Below are 19,367 nucleotides of genomic sequence, written 5' to 3' on the forward strand. Positions count from 1 at the left end.
GAGTAGAGGCCGGCCTCTTAAGAGAGTGCCTTAGTAGTATTTATACGCTCTAACTAGACAATAGAGAGCTACTTAAGTTTATTAACGGCCTCGGTAGCATTAGAGGCCTAACTAGTAGACTTAGAGAAGAAGTCGCGAGCAATCTTAGTACTACTAGTAGTAGCCTTTATAGAAGCTCTAGCGCTCTTAGTAGCAGTTTTGGCAGCCTTAAGGGAGTCCTTTATCTCCTAAACGGCTTCGTTAATATCGGCTTTATCCTCTAAGTCCTAGAGAGGATGGTAGATAGAGGTAGCGGCGGAGGGAAAGTCGACACTACTATTAGGGTTAGCCTATAAACCGTATTAGTTTACGAGTCCTTTACGAGTCTATTACAAGTTATCCTATAAGCTAACTCGTAGTAGACTTGTAAGTTAACTCGTAAGTTAACTCGTAGATTATAAGTTATACGGTTTATAAGTTAATTTGCGAGTCTACTACGAGTCGGTTTATAAGTCTACTACGAGTTAGTTACAAGTTAAATTTACTTACTTTAATAGCATTATACTTAGGGTAGTAGAGGCACTTATAGAAGGTATAGCCGCTACCGTTACTCTTATCGATCTATACGTAGTACTTAAGACCCTTCTTCTTATAGGTATCGTATAGAATACTAGTATCCTCTCCCTCCTCGTCGTCTTCTATACGCTTAGCCTTAAGAGCGTCGAGGATGCTTACCTTTACCTTCTTAAGAGTAGCCTTATTACTATTAGTATAGGCATTACTAGCGTCGACAAGCAAGGTTCTCTACTTAATAAGGCTAATACTATAGTAGTAATTACTGGAAGGGCGGACTAGTCTATAAAGGTCCTTAGGTAAATCGCTATTAAAATTAGTAAGAGAAATAGTAGTAGAACTAATAGGTCTTACTTATTAGAAGGAGTAGTAGGGATGCTAGAGATATAAGTATCTTTATCCTCTATCTTGTTATCTTCGTCCTTGTCCTTATCCTCGTCCTTAGTAGCTTCCTTCTCGTAAAGTAGAGCGTTTCTCTTAGTACGCTTATAGCTTCTAGCCTAGCTAGTAGTCTCTCTCTTAGAGCTACTAGCCTTCTTTAGGGCGGTCTTAACGCGAAGGGCGGCCTTATTAGCCTTTATAGTAGCCTTAGCCTTCTTCTTAGTAATAGCTTTCTTAGTAGTAGAGGGGGTAGTAGTAGCTATATCGACGTCGAGGGTAGTCTTATTCTTATAGGTAGAGCAGCGAGGGAAGGAAACGTTAGGAATAGAGTCGGCCTCTATAAAGTCTTCGTTGTCGATAGGTAAGGTAGTCGTGTTAGCAGTAGTTATATTATTAATGTTGTTGTCGGTAACGCTAGCTAGGTAGTTACTATAGCGGAGGCTCTCGTTACGGTTATAAGCGGCGCGTATAGCGGTATTATAGTTAGAGTCGATTATTATAAGTAGGTAAAGGAGCGATAATAGTAGAAGAGTAATAGTAGAAGGAAGCGTAAGAGTAATGTTATATATATAAAAGTTAGTTAAAATTTTTGAGAAGTAAACAAATAAACAAGCAAATTTGCCAGTGCGACGACTCGTAACTAACTCGCTAACTAACTTGTAGAGCGTAAAATCGTACTCTAGAAGAGACTCGATACTATTATTATGCTTAATCTCCCTAGTTTAATGTACGAGTCGTATTACGAGTTACACTATAAGTCGTAAGGGGGGGGGGTATTAGTAGCTAGCTTCGGCTACTTTATATTTCCTAGAGTAATGCTACCTAATGTACGCTTTCTCTTTCTTAAAACTACTATATTACCTTCGATAGAAGGTTAAATACGCGTAGAGTAACGTTTAATTAGTGTTAGAGAGTCGGAAGCAAGACGAATAACTAGAGGAGGCTTATCTAGATTAAAAGGCTATAGTTGTTAGTATACGAGTCTATATTATAAGGCAGCTACGAGTTACCTTCTAAGACTAAGTAAGTTGTTCTTCTTTAACCTTTATGCTAGTAAGAGTATTAGCACTAGTAGTAGCATTAGTAGTAGCATTAGTAGTAGCATCTATAGTAGTAAGAGTGCTAGTAGCATTGCTAGGGGTAGGTAAGGCGGCCCTTAGCTTAACTAATTCTGTTTTAAAACAAAGATCTATAGAGTAAGTTCCAACCTTTAGCTAACGGTAAGGGCGTAGGACCTCTTATAGACTATCATATATAAGAGTGCGTTTGCTATACTAGATTAGCTCGTTCTCCTTCTAGAAGCCATTAATAAAGCTATAGCCCTAGGCCGAGTTCTTATTAATATCGTCCTAAGGGCAGTAGCAGATGAATAGACTAGCTAGATAGTTTAATCTACCGAGGTCATCGATAGGTAAGTCCTTCTTATATTCGGTATTAGATAGCGACTCTACCTACTAGCCTATACGGCGTAGTAGCTCCTACTCCTTATAGTTATTATTAGGGTCCCTATACGACACAATTTCGTATATGGTTAACTTAAACTTATAGTTCCTCTCTTATAGCTATGCCTTCTATAGACTTCTAAGGGATAGAGTAATAGATCTAGCCTCCGTACGTAGCTTTTCTTAATTAAGACGGATCTTCTTATTTGCTTAGTTACGTTTGCTTTTAGTAGTAGTAGGTGCTAGAAAGACCTTTTAAGCGCGAGACGAAGGTATAGGCGACGACGGAGCAGTAGTTACCCTTCGTGTTAGCACGCTACTAGTAGCTTAAGTGTTAATAACTAGTCTATCCTTAGGTTCGAGTAGATTATGACGAGCACACTTAGAGTAGAAGTTATAAGTAGTAAATGGCTTATATAATTCGCTGTTAAATAAGTAGTAGGTCCCCCATTTAGGACGCTTAGCTAGTAGTGTATCTTCGTCTATATTAGAGGGGTTAGAAAGGAAGAGGAAGGTAAGAGAATATTATTCGGTAAGTAAGTTTTATCCCTATAAGATCTACGAGTTAGTAAGCGAGGCTATAGCGAGTCTAAAATTACATCGACTTAGGCCTATATAGCACCGTTTACAAGTTAACTACGAGTCTATTACGAGTCTATTACGAGTCCATTATAAGCTAGAATCTATATAAAAGTTTAGGTCCGTATAAGACAATTTGCAAGTCTACTACGAGTCTATAGCGAGTTAACTACGAGTTAACTACGAGTTAACTACGAGTCTAGATCTAAGCGCCTATCTCCCTCCTTACTATTCTATCTACCTCTTATAACGCATCGAACTTAAATAAGGGACTAAGTATGTCTCTATTAGTAGCATTAAACGCTTCTACTACATTTAAATGCGCCTACTAATTACGAGCTCCTCGTAGCTTTTTAGACTCTACTATAAGAGGTTCTTCTCCTAAGAGGACGTATTCTATAATCCTATTACGAAGGTGTTTATATATAAGGTAGTGCGCGCGGTTAGCACTATCTAGCCTAATTATGCTTCCTCGTATGTTACTATTACTATTAAAAGTACGAGGGTAAAGATCTAAGGGAAATGCCTAATAGAGCTCTTCTCTATACTATATAATAACGCTTTCTAGTAGGTATTCGTTTAGATTATAGCCTTCTAGATACTGCTTAAAAGGCTGGAGAAGGCTTAGGTTAACAGCAATGCCTTAGTTAGCCCCTCTAATACCCTTATGCTAAGGATAGTTATAGTTTAGCTTCGGTAGCCTAGGAACTTTGCCCTCTTACTTCCGAACTAAGTAGTTATTCTACCGATGCGCGAAGCTTATTACGTTCTAGCGTATAATCGGTATATAGATAGTAAGGAGAGCGATACGGTTAATAGTAGAGTCCCTAGCAAAGAGTTGTTCTAAGATAAGGCGTTTAAAGTATGTCCTCTACTAGGTAAGAATTGCTAATAATGCGAGTTAGCATTACGAGTCTATAGCGAGTTAAATAGTACGAGTTAACATTATAAGTCTATTACGAGTCAGATAACTTACATTTTGTAACTTGCCCCTACTAAGACTCGATCCTCTAGTTCTATTTACTAGTCCTAAACTTAAAGTAGTTAGAGAACGGTATGTTGCCTTATACTAACCGTATAAGGTAGTAGTAAGCATCCGTAGCTATAGTTGTCTCCGCTCCTCGGTTAGTCCGTATAAACTAAGGCATAAAACTAGTAGTTTTAACCGTAGTAATATACTGTTCTAGTATAGAGATAGCGGTACGAGCTAAGATGCTAACGTAGATCTATATAATGTTTCTTAAGAAGTGATCAATAGCAGCATAGATCTTAATTCCCTAGTACTCTAGCTTATAGTAAGCGTCTATTAACTACGTCTAGTTTAGCCCTAGGCTCTTATATGCTATACGACGTACAAACTATTTCTTAAGTCAGCGTTTAAAGCCTTCTAGTACAATCGATCGAGCGATATAGTAAATTCGTTCCCTATAAACATTAAAAAGAATTAGCTACGAGTTAACCTATAAGTCCGTAGCAAGTTAAATGTTACGAGTTACTCTATAAGTTACTCTACGAGTCTAGCTTACCGCCTAATAATATAATATTGTCGATATTTCTTACGTAGATATCCGTATAGGTAGCCCTTACCGTAGTCCTCTACCTCTCTATTAAGATACTCTTATATAATATACGCTTAGATAGTAGCCTCGATCTCTTTCTCTAACTCTACTAGTAATCTCTTATAAAGGCACATCTTTAGTCTTCTACTTTTAACGGTGTATTAACTAATGTTAAAGCTATCGATTATAAGGATCTCTACTATCTACTTATTAGTAAGCACGTGTAAGTAGAATAGGTCTATAATAGCTATAGTAAGGGGCCCTTTATCTTTAGATGTTAGCCTTTTATAGTACGTAGTAATATTCTAGTCCTAAAGCCTTCTTTCGAGCGTTACCTTTAATATACGTAGACTATAGTTATAGCGAAGGTTATTAAGTACGCCTTATACTCTAACACCGTCTTAGATCTACTAGCGAATAAGGTCGTAGTATTAGTCGATGTTAAGAGCTTAAGGCGGCATTGTTTGTTTGTTTTAGGAAAGAGTTTTCACCGAGTTTGCGAGTCTTACTACGAGTCGCTAGGCGAGTCGGAAAAGACGGAAATTTAACCCCGCACGGCCGGTGCTCGGAGCGTCAAATTTGCGTTATAAGGGTTGTATCCATACGGCCCACGGTCCTGGCACCTGCGGGGCAACCTCACTTGTTCCAGCTGCTCCTTCTTTTCTGAAATCTCAACAATCAGGTCATCAAAATGCAAGCAACATCTCACCTTGAGGGACTGAGAGGTATTTGCCAAGAGGCAAGAAGGTTTTTGAAACAAGAAAATGTCCAAAGAGAGGCCGTCGAGCTTGACAAACTATCCACAGAAGTCTTGAACTGGATTAACCCATTCTTCCGACGTCTAAGTCATGTTCTCTGCGTTTAAAGAACCTCTCACGCTCGAGGAAGATTCGAGATCTTAGTCTGGACACATCATCCTCCGTGAGGACTCCACCGAGTCCGAAGTGGACTTCGACAAATTTCGAGAAACCTCATGGGATATGAAACGACTCCAACGAATATGGAGAGGACTTTAGAAAATCCTCTCCTAGCGAGGTTAGGTATCCATCGTGAGAACTTCGACGAAGATCAAAGGGGTCTCGACCAATCACGGTCTGGCGACATCATTTGTCGTGGGAACTTCAACGAATTCGAAAGGCATCGACGAAACACGTCTGGCGACATCATCAGTCGTGAGAACTTCGACGAACTAGAAGGGCCGTCCACGAACAACGTCTGGCGATATCCTTAGTCGTGAGAACTTCGACGAACTTCGACGGACTGCTAAGAGAGTCTGGCTTGACCTTGCATTCACGATCCAAGACAGATCATTTGCGTTCGCTGTCGTATATTGTCGCGTTGCATCGCAACACTTCTCACACTTCTCTTCTGATCTAGTCTTTCATCTCGAAAGTCTTCCTTTGGCTAGCTCAATCTGCTGCGTCAACACCTAAGACACGTCGATTGTGTCCATATTTGTGCATCCTGGTACCTTGTCGCAAACACTTCTCACACTTCGCTTTCGATAAAAGCTCTCCTCTGGACCGACTCTCAGTCTTCTCGCCTGCTTACATCATCTGACAACACCTTTCTGAGCACCTCAAACTCGGATTAGCTTTCGTTGAAATCAACAAGAACATTATGGTCGCCCTTCTCACACTTCCGACGGAGATCCTCTGTGGCATCGCCAACCATGCAGACGACGAAGCTCTTCTCAACATGCGTCTCAGCTGCAAGTCGCTTTGTGAGGCCTCCGCCAGACCTTTCGGAACCACCTACCTCACCAACCGCCACCATGTTCCCTCCGAACACAGTATCCAGGCCCTAGTCGACATTGTCATGCACCCTATCTTTGGCTCGTACGTCAAATCCATTACCATCACCGCGATGTATCTTCTCCCAGAAAAGATTCACGGCGACGCAGCATCGCAGTACCTAGCGCACTCCAACGGTTTCAGAGTACCAGGGATTGGCATCGACAAAGCCTTCATCAACTCACGCGAGTACATCCGTATGATGAAGCAAATCTTCAACAAGATTCGCAAACTTCAGAACCCAGTCCATATCAAGATCTGCGATGACACCGAGTATGGCTTTGGTTGGACCCAGATGGTCGACGATCCGCCTCGTATGTATGACCATTGCTACGCTGAGGTACTTGACCGCACTCTGGTTGCTGCGATTCGAGCCGATTGCGACGTCCGTTCTCTTGAGTTGAGCATGCACCACTACGATTTTGAGAGCCTCCACGACATTCTGGAGGACCTCCTGAGCCCCACCCGTCAGTCTCTCAAGCTGACCATCCATTGCGACCGCAAGCATTCTCGCAAGCTCTACAGTCCCTACACATGCATCTATGATCAGGCAGAGGGATCTTTGGAGCTTATCGGTTGTGATGTGTACGAGCTTGCCAGAGCCAAGGAAGACTCCACCATCAAGCGCACGCTGGCTTTTCTCTTGAAGCAGAATGTCACCAAGCTCGTCTTGATGAACTGTCATCTCTGCTCAGCCAAGCGTTTCCGCGTGCTCCTCTCTTGGGGTATCGGAACCCTCAAGACCGTTTGCATGACAAGCTTCCGTCCCTGCCGTACGCCCGCCGATGCAAGAGAGCACTGGAGTGGTATCATCAACGTTCTTTCGGGACATAGTGGTCTGGAGTCTGTCGTTATCGAGGACTTGCTCGCTCCTCGTTACTGGAGCCTCTTTCACCTGCCTCGTGACACCCAGAGGTATGAGGTCAGTGGCCACCATGTCGCTGAGCAGTTGAGAACCCTGGCTACCATCATGGCTACAGAGCCTGTGGGGTCCCAGATCTAGGCTGAAGGCAAGGATTTGATCATGATGGACGGCACAATATCAATTCAGCCCCGCCCCTTCGCTCTTTGATTTCGCTAATGGGGGTAACCAAAATGCGTAGCTCATAATACTTGCTTTCTTCCCCTTGCCCCTTCGTTTCTATAGCTATCGCAATGCACAATGTTTTGCGAATACAGGGTCGTGTCGAGTGAGAGCGTGAGAAGAGGCTACATTGAAACCAAAAGAAATGGCATCTCAGCTCCACGGGAGACCTGAGTAAAACAGCAGTCAAAATGCAAGATGATGTTTAAAGACAGCGATTTGTCCAGTGAGAGCAGTCAACTTTCGGGCTCTCTTTGGACGAACACTCCAATCCCAATATCTTCTTGCCTTTTGATAGGCGTGAATTTTGCAGTGCTGCGGAGGGGAGAGTGTGCTTCGAGCAGAAGGGGCGCACGATTTGCACTAGAACAGAGAGATCTCTCAGCCTGTCGAGGCGTGTCTCTCGACAGCGCGTCAAAATGCAAGGTGCCTTTTCATGATGTGTTTATGTCCGCTGCAGAAGCTGACTTTGACGCTTTCATTCAATACATTACTAATGTGAGCGCTGACCATCTGTGTTGGTGTTGAATGAAAGAAAGTCAGTCAAAGACTTCCATCGCAGATTGACGAGAATCCGTCGGACATCCTCACATGACTGATCATGTCACAAGAGTGTGTTTTCAACTCTTTTTCCTTGGGCCACCAGAAACGTTCTGTTTGCTTGTTTTCGTCTTTTAGCCTTGGGTTCTTCCTGGGTCTTCTCATCTCGGTGCTTCCATTCATTCAGTATGTCGATTATCAGACGACTCTTTGCTTCATCGAAAGCATTATTACTCTCGAGACACGGATCGGCCCCTCGTTCAAGTAAGATCTTGACAACTTCTCCTGGTCCATTGAGGAATGGAGAAATTACTGCAGAGCATAGCGGTGTTCGATGTTGGAGCATTGGCTCGTGGCGGCCTTGGTATACCTTGTTGACGTCTAATCCAACCTCGCCGACGAGATAAGTGACCATCTCGGGTCTACCACGCCACGCAGCATTGTGGAGAGTTGACTCGCTGATCGGTGCACCATGTTCCAGTAGAATTCTGCATGTATCGATGCTTCCGAACGAGGCAACATCTGCAAGTAAGGTCTCATCTGACTCTTCGATGGTGGCTCCTTTATCCAGACACCAACGAACCATTTCCTCGTCTCTACAGACAAGTTGAATCAATTTCTTGTTGAATTCATTCGACGCCGGTGAATGATATGTGCCTCTTGTCGGTTGGATCTGATTGATGTCCCAACCACGGGAGACGAGCATCGCGGCAAGATCCTTCGGAGACGAATCGCCAAACGACGAAGCGACTGATGCTGGACCTATTTTGTTCATGTCGATGTGACCCTCGTCCAGCAGGTATTCTAGTCGATCGACTTTGTTATTCAGTGTCGCATTCACACGAGCAGAATCCACACAAATTTCGTATGCTTTCTCTGACTCCTCAAAGGCAGAGAGTAGTGCGAGGTCGACGTCCCCGACCGTGCCGTGGCGGTTGGCCTCAACGACCATCTCCCACGAATATGGCATATCTTTCTTCTTGGATGGCATGATGCTTGAGATGTTCCTCCATCGAACATCAAAATTCTTGAAGGACGTCTCAGGAGATGTCGTGATTGAAAGGTGAAGCCGGCTCCAAAAGCGATGACGAAAGTGGGATGTTCTTGGCGCTAGGTACACTACTCTCTTGTCAACAATCGATGTCCCAATAACTTTTGAGCATACCATTTTTACCAAGTTTCTCAAGATGCATATTCTAGTATGCTTCTGAAGGCGAACCTACCAGCAAAGGCTAACTATTTGCAGGTGACCAATGATGACGGCCCGCCGTCGAACGAGTCCTCGCCCTACATCCTCGCCTTCGTACGCACTCTGGAAGAAGCTGGACACGAAGTCTCGGTCATTTTGCCCAGCGAGCAGCGCTCCTGGATTGGCAAGGCTCACATAATTGGAAAAGACGTCAGGAGATCCACACTACTGCCCCTCTTCAAAACAAAACACTGACACAACAAAGGTCCAAGCAACATACTACTGGCCCGAGACTGAAGAGCACGGTTCTCCCAAATCACAAGAGGCAAAGCAAGGGAAACCGTGGGTATTGGTCAACTCTACTCCAGCGACTTGCTCCCAGCTTGGATTGGCGCATTGCTTCAAAGACAGAAACCCGATCGATCTGGTCGTGTCAGGACCAAACTACGGACGCAACACAACAGCCATCTTTGCCCTATCCTCAGGAACCCTGGGTGCTGCTCTTGAGGCGGCTGTCTGTGGAGCAAAGGCAATCGCCATCTCTTTCGCCTTCTTCGATCGCATTAACGATCCCAAGATCGTCGCACAAAGCTGCAGACAGGGCGTGCGTGTGATTGACTATCTGGCCAAGAACGAGCAGTGGGATGCTGGTCGCGTCTATACGATCAACGTACCCGTCAAGGATGGTGTAGAGAAGCAGCCCATAGTATGGACGGAGATGTTGCAGAACCAGTGGTCATCAAGCTCCTGCTTCGACGAGGCGCCTAACGGTGTTGATGATGCAGACACAGAAGAGACCAAGCTGAGGAAGCAAGAAAGCAGAGGGGGCGAGGCACCCAAGCAGGGACAGAACGAGGTGGAAGATAACAAGTGGGCACCTCGACACTATAGATGGGCACCCAAGTTCAAGGATGTATATGAGAGCGTCGAGAAGGCTGGACCTGGTAACGATGGCTGGGCCGTGCAGCAGGGTCAAACAAGTGTAACAGCACTCAAGGCAAACTTTGCTCACATCCCAGGATTCAAGGGTGAGATCAAGTTTTAGATGAGATAGAAAGATAGCAGATATCACAAATGATCACTGTTGGATGGCTGATCAGAAGTGGAAGCACTTTAAGGATGACGCGCAGCATGGAAATGGCGCTAGTGACGGCGATAGGAATTAAGGAAACTCGAGGCTCTGGAGTCTGGCCGAGTGAAATTATTGCCCTGGTGGCTGCCACATCATCGCATTAACACACGACATCATGGCCGACTTCATTGGTATGACCATCAGTGTCACCCTGCAGCAACCTCCCGGCGCCGTCTTGATAGGCCGAGTCGCGCACGTAATTGCTGGTCAGACGCTGGCACTGGAACACGTCTTCTTCCCGCATTCTGGCAACCATGTGCCCTCCTATAATGTACCCGCCAACCTGATTCTGGACCTGCACGTCGTCGAGACCAACTTCGAGGCCAGCTCCAAGCCTCACACTCCTGCCGCGAACATCTCTGCCTCCCGTGGTTCCTCTCAATTCCCTCCTCCTGCCCCTGCTCACGAGGCGCGCATCGAGAGTCCTCTGGCCAAGAAGACTCCCTCCTTCGTCGACCCAGCCATCCTCAGCTTCTCAAAGTCCCCTGCTCCTGCTGCTCGTATCCAACCCCCACCTCTTCCGCAGCAACCTTCCGCGCCTGTCACACCCAGCAAGAAAGCTCTGTCGGCTGCCACTGCTGCTATCCCGCCCACCGTCACCTCTCCATTCGTCGCCCATGCCGCAGAGCCATCTACACTCCAGGAACAAGAATACGCCGATGACAATCCCACTCAATCGGGCAAAAAGACGAGACGCGGAAGAAGAGGTCCGAGACCAACACAGATCCCCCTGGCTGCTGCCACCGAAGCACAGACAGTCAAGGAAACCCTCTCTCCCAATGTGTCGCGTAACGGAAACGACATGACTGTCACTCCCAGTACCAACAAGAAGGGTTGGCGATCGACTCCCCTGCTCAAGGAACCCACATCAGCTGCCTCTGCATCCTCGAAGACCAAGAAGAAGTCGAAGCGCACCCTGAATGGACTCGGAGATCAGAATGGCTGGGCCACCGAGGAAGCTACCGACATTCATGATATGGGCGACTTTGACTTCGAAGCCAATCTGTCCAAGTTCGATAAGAGAACCGTCTTTGACCAGATCCGTAACGAGGACACGACCGCAGACGAGGACAGACTGGTTTCGCACAACAGACTTGCAAGACCTGGCACATATGGAGGCAAGAACCTGCATCCGACAGAGAATGTGCTATCTCCGACTCTGAAGCCCAAACATCACGCGAGCGATCTCGAGTCTTCATCCGACGCAGACACGGAACTCAACTTTGGCAGCGGTCCCAACTCGAGACGTGCTCCTTCGCGCACATCGAACAAGCGCCCCTCGCGCATGAGCACAAGTGGTCTGCCCGAAGACATCCTCCACCCTCTTGCTACATCACTTGCTTCGACTGCTCTCAATCGATCTATGAGTTCATTGAGAGGTTCCTCGGTCGTCGCATCCTCTCCTAACCCCAACCGAGCTCGCTCTCCTCCCTCTATCCAATCTCCTCTCCACTCTCTCGATCAGCTCAGCCTCGCACAACAAGCAGCTGCAGCCCCTCGTCCTCACTTCAAGACACCAAAGTCCAAATACCCCTGCTCCTTGTACCACCCCGACCGCCTACGACAAGCCGAAGCCGATGCAATTTCGAACATCGGCATCAGCGCCGATGCCATCACTGAAAATGCCGCTCGTGGAATCGCAGAAAGCGTTATAACCTCCACATTAAAACCAGGCGCATCACGTCGCAACTCCAAGATCGCTTCCAACCTCCCCAACTCGAACTCAAAACCCGTAGTCGTAATTCTCGCAGGCAACCACGTTACCGGCGCCCGCGCTATCGCCAGCGCACGCCATCTTTATTCCCGCGGCTTCAAAGTCCTCATCTCCGTCCTCGATTTCAGCAACCCCAGCGTATGGCATCCCCAACTCGCCAAACATATCCACTCTCTCCAAATGCTGGGCAGAAAAGCAGCACGTATAGAAGGCTGGCGAAGCACCTCTGGCCAAATCAAGAAACTCGAAGGCCCTCCCGTCATCATCGTCGACGCGCTTCTAGATGGCCAGCGTCACGCCGACATTCGTGACGAAGATCTCCGCACCGAAGCCCGCGAAATGATCGATTGGGCGAATCGCTCAAGAGCTGGTGTTGTGTCTATCAACATACCCTCTGGCTTTGATGCAGTGGATGGAAGTTCTAGTGTCGTAGATGGAGAGCCACTTGCTATTAGGCCTGAAGCTGTGCTTTCTCTCGGCGTACCGATATTAGGATTGTTGGAAGCGATCAGAGAGGGTGAAGGTTCTGCTTGGGTTCTGACGGCTGTAGACACCGGTGTTAATGTTGTACTCAGTGATAGGGAAAAAGTGCAATTCGGAGCTGATTGGAGTGTCAGTTTCAGGTTTGTGTCTGGTGAGGTACAAACCTAAAAGGCCCCTATCAGTCCTATTGTCATTGTTTGTTTTATCGCTCTTGTGGTTGCGTTTGTATAAAAGGGTGGTTTTGCTGGGTTCAATGGCGTTTGTAATTCTGGTCCGAACGACCAAGGTGGCAAGGTAAAGAAAGAGAAAAGTTGCATGCAAAGAAGTAAAAGCGGGAAAGCGATGGTTGCTAATGGTTTCGTTTATGCGGATTCCCCTGGTGCTCTCAAGGAGGGAAGGAAGGTCTTTTCTGTTTTCCATCATGCTCAAGAAAAGCTTTTGTATTATATCACTTATCAAAAATTGCATTCCATACTACCGTTTAGAACCATTGTGATATGTGATACGTGGTACGTGATACGTGAGAGTGCATCGATTGAACGCTTAGGGTAACAAGTAATTTTACTCAAACGAATAGGAAAAAGGAGAGGTATATATAGGTAGCTATATCATGCTTGGACTAGCTTGTAGTAGCGACAGTATCTTTGTAATCCCACCAGTCCGCCTCGGTTAAAAACAAGCAGCATAACCCAGCTTCAACTCACCCCTATCTCGCCGAAGCTTTGGGGAATCTCCTGAACAAATCACCCAACCTATCAACAGGCGCCGTCATAAGTCCAAACGCCGTCTCAAAAGGCCCACCAGTATTAGGCGAATTAGGATGACTCCTACTCGGAACAAACCCCTTGGTTCTCCCAAAATCGGTCGACAAATTCGCAGACTCGATTTCAGGGGTATGTTTTTCCAACAGAGGCAAATCTTTGTTTTCTTCTTCTTTGATGTGGTATTCGAGGTCGTTCCAGAGGGTGTGGAGGGTGGGTTCGAATTCGTTATCGGCGGGGCGAAGTTTTTGGAATTTGTAGAGGAGGTCTTTCACCTAGTGAGAGAAGGAGGGGGTGGTTAGGTGGGGTTGGTGGAAGGGGTAAAGGTGGTTATGGGCTTACTCTTTGGTGCTCGGTTCGGTCTCTATCGGCTAGATCCTTGCCGCCTGGACTGTTTGAAGTGTCAGTAGAGACATCTAAGCCGTGTATGGGTATAGCCGTACATGTTCTTCTCCATGGCCGGATAGACGACCAGCTCTTCGGCGACACTGTGACGAGCCAGCTCCCAGATGAATTGGTTCTGCCAACGGACTTTTTCGTCGGCATCCTTGCCTTTGAGGATGTTGTTCTTGTAAATTCTCAGTTCGGCATGGTCGTGCTTGATGAGCTCAGAGACACGTTGCATGACGCCTGAGGAAGAAGCGAAACTGCGAGAAATTGGCATTGCAGTGGGCTGGAGAGACAGTGCCGAAGCACGAGACAGGATCTTTGTGGTCTGCATTGCGTTGATGGAGAGTGCGATATCGCTTTTGCTCAATCGATCGATAGAAGGGTGAAAGGTGACACAAGATCCGAGAAACGGTAGTTGAATGGGAAACAGGGAACTAGTGGATGTGTTTTTGGCAAGAAAGAGCTTTGCGAGTTCCTTCCAGTCTTATAGCTTACTGTTGGCTTCGCCAATTGGTCATACTTCGTCAACTTGGAATCATCTCTACGTGAGTTGCATCCAGGTACAGCAAGAGGAAGCGCACTGATCTGGCCAATGAAACCAAGGATACTGGTCACATCCCGCCTAGGGCCAGCATGAATTGCGAAAGCGCATAGTCATGACACTCACGACATTATGACTGCTCTCGGTATTTGCTGTTACGTATTTTCTTTTCGTTCATGCACGCGATAGCGAATATCATAAACCTGTCACATCACTGCCCATCATAAAGCCGCATTTGACCATAGACTAACGATGGAGTCCGATAATCAGTGTCGTTCTCAACTATGGACGTTCTAGAGTCGTGGGTGTCTGTCTTGAATCAGGGTCTAAATTTAGGAGGAGCTCACAGGAAGAACCTCGGCAGAATTCGGGACATTTTGGAGCGCGTCCGCATCGATTATCTTGTGTTACCTCTCTTGCATCTTGCAATCTTCCACCTTCTTCACTACACGCTTTACACAATGCTTTCCCTTCTTCGAAACGGCACGTTTGATCCAATCAGATCACTGGTTCTCGAGAACCATACTTCACGCCTGTTTTCTTGCGGCCGGATTCATTGCCAGACTAAAGACGCCTATCGCCAATGGTACAAACAAAAAGGACTAGAAGACCCCGAATGGCGAAGACGTCGATCGGAGTTCTCTAGTGAATGGGTTAAGAAGAAGAGGGCCACAGACGAGGAATATCGTTTGAAGCACATGCAAGGCCTACGAGACATGCAACTGGACGAGCTATATGTTGAACGTAATCGCCAGCGGTCAAAATTCTATGGTTGGGTTACAAAGTATAGGTGGATCCGCGAGCACCTCCCTTGGAAGTCTCATATACCTGTTATCTACCCGCAGCGGGTTGAGCATCATTGCACCAGCTGTGAATTCACAAGGGTCAGAGGTGCCCGACTATGGTTTCGCTCTAAGCCTCCGAAAACTCACAACACGGAGGAGTACCTCTGTTACAAATGCTACACGAGCAATGGGTGGGCAGCGTCCATGCCTCAGGGTTATGAAGACGTTAGGACACTGAAGGATCTAGTCGCACGAAAGAAGCAGCTCGATGGCGTTGATCCATTGGATCTGCCCAAATGAAGGTAGCAAGTACTATGGAGTGAGAGGCGTGCTGAAAAATCAGACCTTCAGACCTCCCTTGTACCGTTCAGAGCAAGGTTGCATTCTCACGACTTCCAGAAAGATCGAGCTAACCTTCGACAACTATTACGCCTGGAAGCGCAATACTCGAGCCCGAAATTGGGAGGACCACCCTCCCCATGTGCTAAATTTTGTCACTCTTAGCCATCTCTAGTGACCGCAACCAAGACCATCCGGGCTGTAACAATGCACAATGCTTTTCAGACCAGTGCATCCCTTCGCTAGGAAGCGCTGACAATCACACTCTTAGTTGAGTGTTACACTAATCTTGGAAACATGGTGCATTTCTACAGCATGCGCGTGACAAAGTTCTGCACACGGGGAGGACAGGTCTCTTGTCATCAATCAAGGTGGTCGAGCAGTCTTGTTCTCGTACCGGAATCCTGTTCTTGGTGATCTTCTTTTTCGGCCGAAAACACGAAGCTCATTACCCCAACAACAGAGCTTGACCCCGAGAGATAGGCACGGTTGACCTATCTCGCCGAGATGACTGATCACACTCGACTTTCTAGTGTCTTCTCCCGGACTCTTGACACATAGCTCTGATACCAATACTGCTTCTCGTTGTCGGAGTCCGACTTTGAAGATAAAAACAGTGGGTTCGCTCAGATATCCAGAGAACCGATACCGGCTGCTCGACGATGTTGGAAGCTTGCGGGTAGAGACAGGATGAACCCACGATATATAATGACCGGGGACTGCCTACAGTTTTCTGCATTCCGTTTAGCACCCAGGAAATCGCCATGTTTCGTGTCGGGGCATTGCTGTTCCTGTTTGCCTTTGGCTCTCAAGCTCTTGTCGACCGTGGCAAGGTAGTCGCACTTAACAACGTCAATTATTACGTCGGCGGAACACCCGTCTCCAGACTGGATATCTCGCGTACGGACTCCTTCCAGGCAGCCGTTATCCCAGACTCTGACATCTTCCCTTTGACTGTCATCAACCTGGGCACGTCGACTTTCGCTGGAACGCAATTCAGGACTCACGTCGCCAACTTCTCCTCATCCGATGATGTCTTCCAGCCAGAGTTTCTCCGAACCATATATCTACAGAACGAAAGAAATGTCACTTCTTCAGTAGACCTTGCGAGCTGCTCTCCTTTGCTGAAGCAGTCCGGCAACCACCTTCTGATGACTGCCAAGTCTATCACTTCTCGACTCGGTGGCGTTGTACAGACCACTTTGACTGAGTGCTTGCCTCATGGTCCTTACTTCGTCTCAGCCAAGACAGGTGACATCTTCAAGGCTTATCGACTGTATCACGATGAGAATCTTGCCTTCATTCAAGGGACCGTTGATGATGGTGCAAACGGCTTCATGTCACTACCTGCCGTCACCGAGGATGTCATAGCCAGAAGCATTGCAGTACCTTCGAGACTGTACTACACCGTTACTGACGATCAGCCACTGGCTGGATTGCGATTTGGTCTTAAGGATATCTATCATGTTAAAGGCCTGCGAACTAGTGCCGGCAGCCGATCATACTTCTATACCTACGGACCGCAGAATACCACAGCCCCCTCAGTACAGCAGTTGCTGGATCAAGGAGCTGTCCTCGTTGGCAAAATGGGAACCGTACAATTTGCAAATGCAGGATCTCCTACAGCAGATTGGGTTGATCTGCACTGTCCATTTAACCCTCGAGGTGATGGTTATCAAGACCCTAGTGGTTCGTCGACCGGGCCCGGTGCCGGTATCGCTTCGTATGACTGGCTCGACTTTTCGGTCGGCAGCGACACTGGCGGCTCTATGCGTGGTCCTGCAGGCTCTCAGGGAGTCTACGGCAATCGGCCATCTACCGGAGCCATCTCGATGGATCACGTTGTACCCCTTTCTAATGCTCTCGACACTGCCGGTGCATTTGCTAGGGATGCCGATATCTATGCCCGCGTCGTTCAACATTGGTACACGAACACCAACGCGGATTACCGGGACTACCCAAAGAGGCTCGAATGGGTGCCGCAAGGTTCGGGGTACTTCTCCCCTTCGTCACTATCTTCTGAAGCCTCTACGGCCATTGAAAACTTCTTGCATGGTTTGGAGAGCTTCCTCGGAACCAATCGCACTATAGTCAATGTGACTCAACAATGGGCCGAGACTCGCCCTAGCAACACGACCGCAGATATCAACGAGCTTTTCAACACCACTTATGCCGTTCTTACGACTGTCGACCAATGGAACCTAGTAGGCAAGCCGCTGTTCGCGGATTACGCTGCTGCTCACGACGGTCGTACTCCCTTCATCAATCCCAATCCATTGGCGAGATGGCAGTGGGGTCAGGAGACGAACTCCAACAGCAGTTACGGTGCAGCTCTGCACAACATGACCATGTTTCGTGACTGGTGGCAAACTTCTGGCTTCGGCGCACCCGACAACACGACTTGCTCTGAGTCTATCTTCGCATACATCTGGGACATTGGAGTGCCTTCTTACAGAAACAGATACTTCATCTCGACCAACAGCCCTCCACTTGGTTTTGATTATTGGGCTATTGCTGGCTATGCGGGTGCTGGCGAGGTCATTGTTCCGGTGGGTGAATCACCTTACAACAGTACTATTAGTGGGAAGACGGAGTATTTGCCTGTTTCGGTGGCGTTGCAGGCGGCTAGAGGATGTGATCATATGCTTGCTGGTTTGGTGCGTGATCTCCAGGCTAGTGGAGTGCTCAAGGCGGTCAATACTGGATCACGCCTATGGTCTTGAGATTGATTGAGGCTCAATGCACGTAAGACAACTATTGTAGCTTGGGCCATTCTAGTACGATAAAGAGATAGAGTCCTATTAAGCACTAGAATTGGATTCCATCTTTCCGAGCAATTGGCTTACGGCAGATGGCCATGGCCGTAATTAGCCTCTGAAAATCTTTGCTCCCACAACGGAGGCTTTGGTGTTGACTGTATTATCTCTTGTCAGATCATGGGCTTGCCGACGAGTGGTGACTTTGGTCTGAATACAAGCTGCTCCGATAATGCCGGTGTGGTTGCGGCATGCAAATCTGATGGCGCGGCTTGTTCTTGGCCGAAAACCGATGTTTGGGTGGAAGCGTCTCTAGTGGTCTTAGTGGTCTCGGTGTTGTCAGCGGTGGTCAAGGTGGATCCAGCAGAGTCCCAATCGTCCCATGGCCCTGGTTGCCCTAGCATTGCCTCCGGACACACCGGTCTCGTCCCGGCTGCCATGGCCGCTTCCACTTCTGCCCATTCCCTTAACAGCTGTTGTATTTCGGCTTCACGTCGATCGAGACCCTCCTTACGCTTAGTTGGAGTCCAAGTCGGATCCAAATCGGTAGGACATGTTACAGGACCGTCTCTCTCAAGGTCCCAGGTGAAGTGCCTTCGATTCTTGTTGCGGGGGTGGTCGTTATCCAGATAGTTATCGGGCTGAGCCCTTGCCTTGAGATGGAGTTCATGCAGACGCTTTTCTCTCAGCTCCGCCCTTTTCTGGGCTTTGAGCGACAGGCCGTAGCTGAGGCGCTCATCGCCCAACAGACGTGTGTTGTCTTGCAGTGGATCATCTGGTCTGTCAAGCCCTTGCTCGCTGTAGCCCGTCTCGTAGTGGTAGTCGGGGTTCTCGTCAACATCTCCATCCAGCCAATCGGGCTTTTCCCCAGCCTCGTAGAACCGGAGGAGTTTTCGATCAGGGTCTTCAAGCTGGCCCATCAGACAGTACCCCCAGTAAGAATCTATGATGTCGTCTACAAAAGCGCGAGGTTGGATCTCCATTGTGGCTGACTGGAGCATGATGGCGCATTCTTCGACCTTGTCAGGAGCTTTAGGAAGTGCTCGAAGCCAATAACCGCCCATGGGCAAAGATCTGTCGATAGACATGTCGTGCTTCAGCCGTACGTAGTACTCAGCGGTTAAAGCGATATGTAGGCACGATTTGTTATTCGTTCTGTCGGTGAAATTCGTGGGTGCGTGTATGCAGAATCAAGAAAAACATGAAGAGGTACTCCAGAAATTTTCAGAGGTTCAGACTAATAGACTCTTCAGTATGACTCTTGTGGCATGGCCTCGGAGGAGTCGAGCGACAATAAAAGCGTGAAAGCGCAAATTTCAGCTTCAATCGATCCAAGACCGGTGAGAA

The 19,367-nt window shown here is 47.4% G+C and overlaps 9 protein-coding genes across 9 annotated transcripts; 6 read left to right on the forward strand and 3 right to left on the reverse strand.

Annotated features, from left to right (window-relative positions):
* The first annotated feature begins 5,783 nt into the window (after positions 1 to 5,783).
* M438DRAFT_54779 (uncharacterized protein) lies at positions 5,784 to 7,612 on the forward strand. Its single transcript, XM_029910176.1, has one exon. It carries the CDS (start codon positions 6,134 to 6,136, stop codon positions 7,307 to 7,309), a length of 1,176 nt encoding a protein of 391 aa, XP_029758801.1. The 5' UTR covers positions 5,784 to 6,133; the 3' UTR covers positions 7,310 to 7,612.
* M438DRAFT_54793 (uncharacterized protein) lies at positions 7,449 to 7,956 on the forward strand. Its single transcript, XM_029910177.1, has one exon. It carries the CDS (start codon positions 7,589 to 7,591, stop codon positions 7,916 to 7,918), a length of 330 nt encoding a protein of 109 aa, XP_029758802.1. The 5' UTR covers positions 7,449 to 7,588; the 3' UTR covers positions 7,919 to 7,956.
* Positions 7,957 to 7,994: 38 nt separating this feature from the next.
* Positions 7,995 to 8,921, reverse strand: M438DRAFT_357149 (uncharacterized protein; the record flags this gene model as incomplete). Its single annotated transcript, XM_029907150.1, has 1 exon — positions 7,995 to 8,921. The coding sequence occupies one exon, from the start codon at positions 8,919 to 8,921 to the stop codon at positions 7,995 to 7,997; it is 927 nt and encodes a 308-aa protein (XP_029758803.1).
* Positions 8,922 to 9,117: 196 nt separating this feature from the next.
* On the forward strand, positions 9,118 to 10,164 carry M438DRAFT_337131 (sure-like protein; the record flags this gene model as incomplete). Its single annotated transcript, XM_029903959.1, has 3 exons — positions 9,118 to 9,129; positions 9,177 to 9,329; positions 9,385 to 10,164. The coding sequence occupies 3 exons, from the start codon at positions 9,118 to 9,120 to the stop codon at positions 10,162 to 10,164; spliced, it is 945 nt and encodes a 314-aa protein (XP_029758804.1).
* A 169-nt stretch (positions 10,165 to 10,333) lies between these two features.
* On the forward strand, positions 10,334 to 12,882 carry M438DRAFT_347358 (YjeF N-terminal domain-like protein). Its single transcript, XM_029905883.1, has one exon. It carries the CDS (start codon positions 10,367 to 10,369, stop codon positions 12,614 to 12,616), a length of 2,250 nt encoding a protein of 749 aa, XP_029758805.1. The 5' UTR covers positions 10,334 to 10,366; the 3' UTR covers positions 12,617 to 12,882.
* Positions 12,883 to 13,003: 121 nt separating this feature from the next.
* Positions 13,004 to 14,036, reverse strand: M438DRAFT_398613 (hemerythrin HHE cation binding domain protein). Its single transcript, XM_029909370.1, has 3 exons — positions 13,653 to 14,036; positions 13,552 to 13,600; positions 13,004 to 13,484 (listed from the first exon to the last, which is right to left on the reverse strand). The coding sequence occupies exons 1-3, from the start codon at positions 13,928 to 13,930 to the stop codon at positions 13,155 to 13,157; spliced, it is 657 nt and encodes a 218-aa protein (XP_029758806.1). The 5' UTR covers positions 13,931 to 14,036; the 3' UTR covers positions 13,004 to 13,154.
* Positions 14,037 to 14,052: 16 nt separating this feature from the next.
* Positions 14,053 to 15,627, forward strand: M438DRAFT_54809 (uncharacterized protein). Its single transcript, XM_029910178.1, has 2 exons — positions 14,053 to 14,285; positions 14,411 to 15,627. The coding sequence occupies exons 1-2, from the start codon at positions 14,273 to 14,275 to the stop codon at positions 15,223 to 15,225; spliced, it is 828 nt and encodes a 275-aa protein (XP_029758807.1). The 5' UTR covers positions 14,053 to 14,272; the 3' UTR covers positions 15,226 to 15,627.
* On the forward strand, positions 15,627 to 18,090 carry M438DRAFT_54823 (amidase signature enzyme). The gene has a single exon (XM_029910179.1). It carries the CDS (start codon positions 16,029 to 16,031, stop codon positions 17,985 to 17,987), a length of 1,959 nt encoding a protein of 652 aa, XP_029758808.1. The 5' UTR covers positions 15,627 to 16,028; the 3' UTR covers positions 17,988 to 18,090.
* Positions 18,091 to 18,193: 103 nt separating this feature from the next.
* On the reverse strand, positions 18,194 to 19,108 carry M438DRAFT_337135 (uncharacterized protein; the record flags this gene model as incomplete). The annotated part of the gene is made up of 1 exon (XM_029903960.1): positions 18,194 to 19,108. One exon carries the CDS (start codon positions 19,106 to 19,108, stop codon positions 18,194 to 18,196), a length of 915 nt encoding a protein of 304 aa, XP_029758809.1.
* Positions 19,109 to 19,367: the final 259 nt, after the last annotated feature.

This window comes from Aureobasidium pullulans, assembly GCF_000721785.1.
Source record: "Aureobasidium pullulans EXF-150 unplaced genomic scaffold scaffold_14, whole genome shotgun sequence".
NCBI lineage: Eukaryota > Fungi > Ascomycota > Dothideomycetes > Dothideales > Saccotheciaceae > Aureobasidium > Aureobasidium pullulans.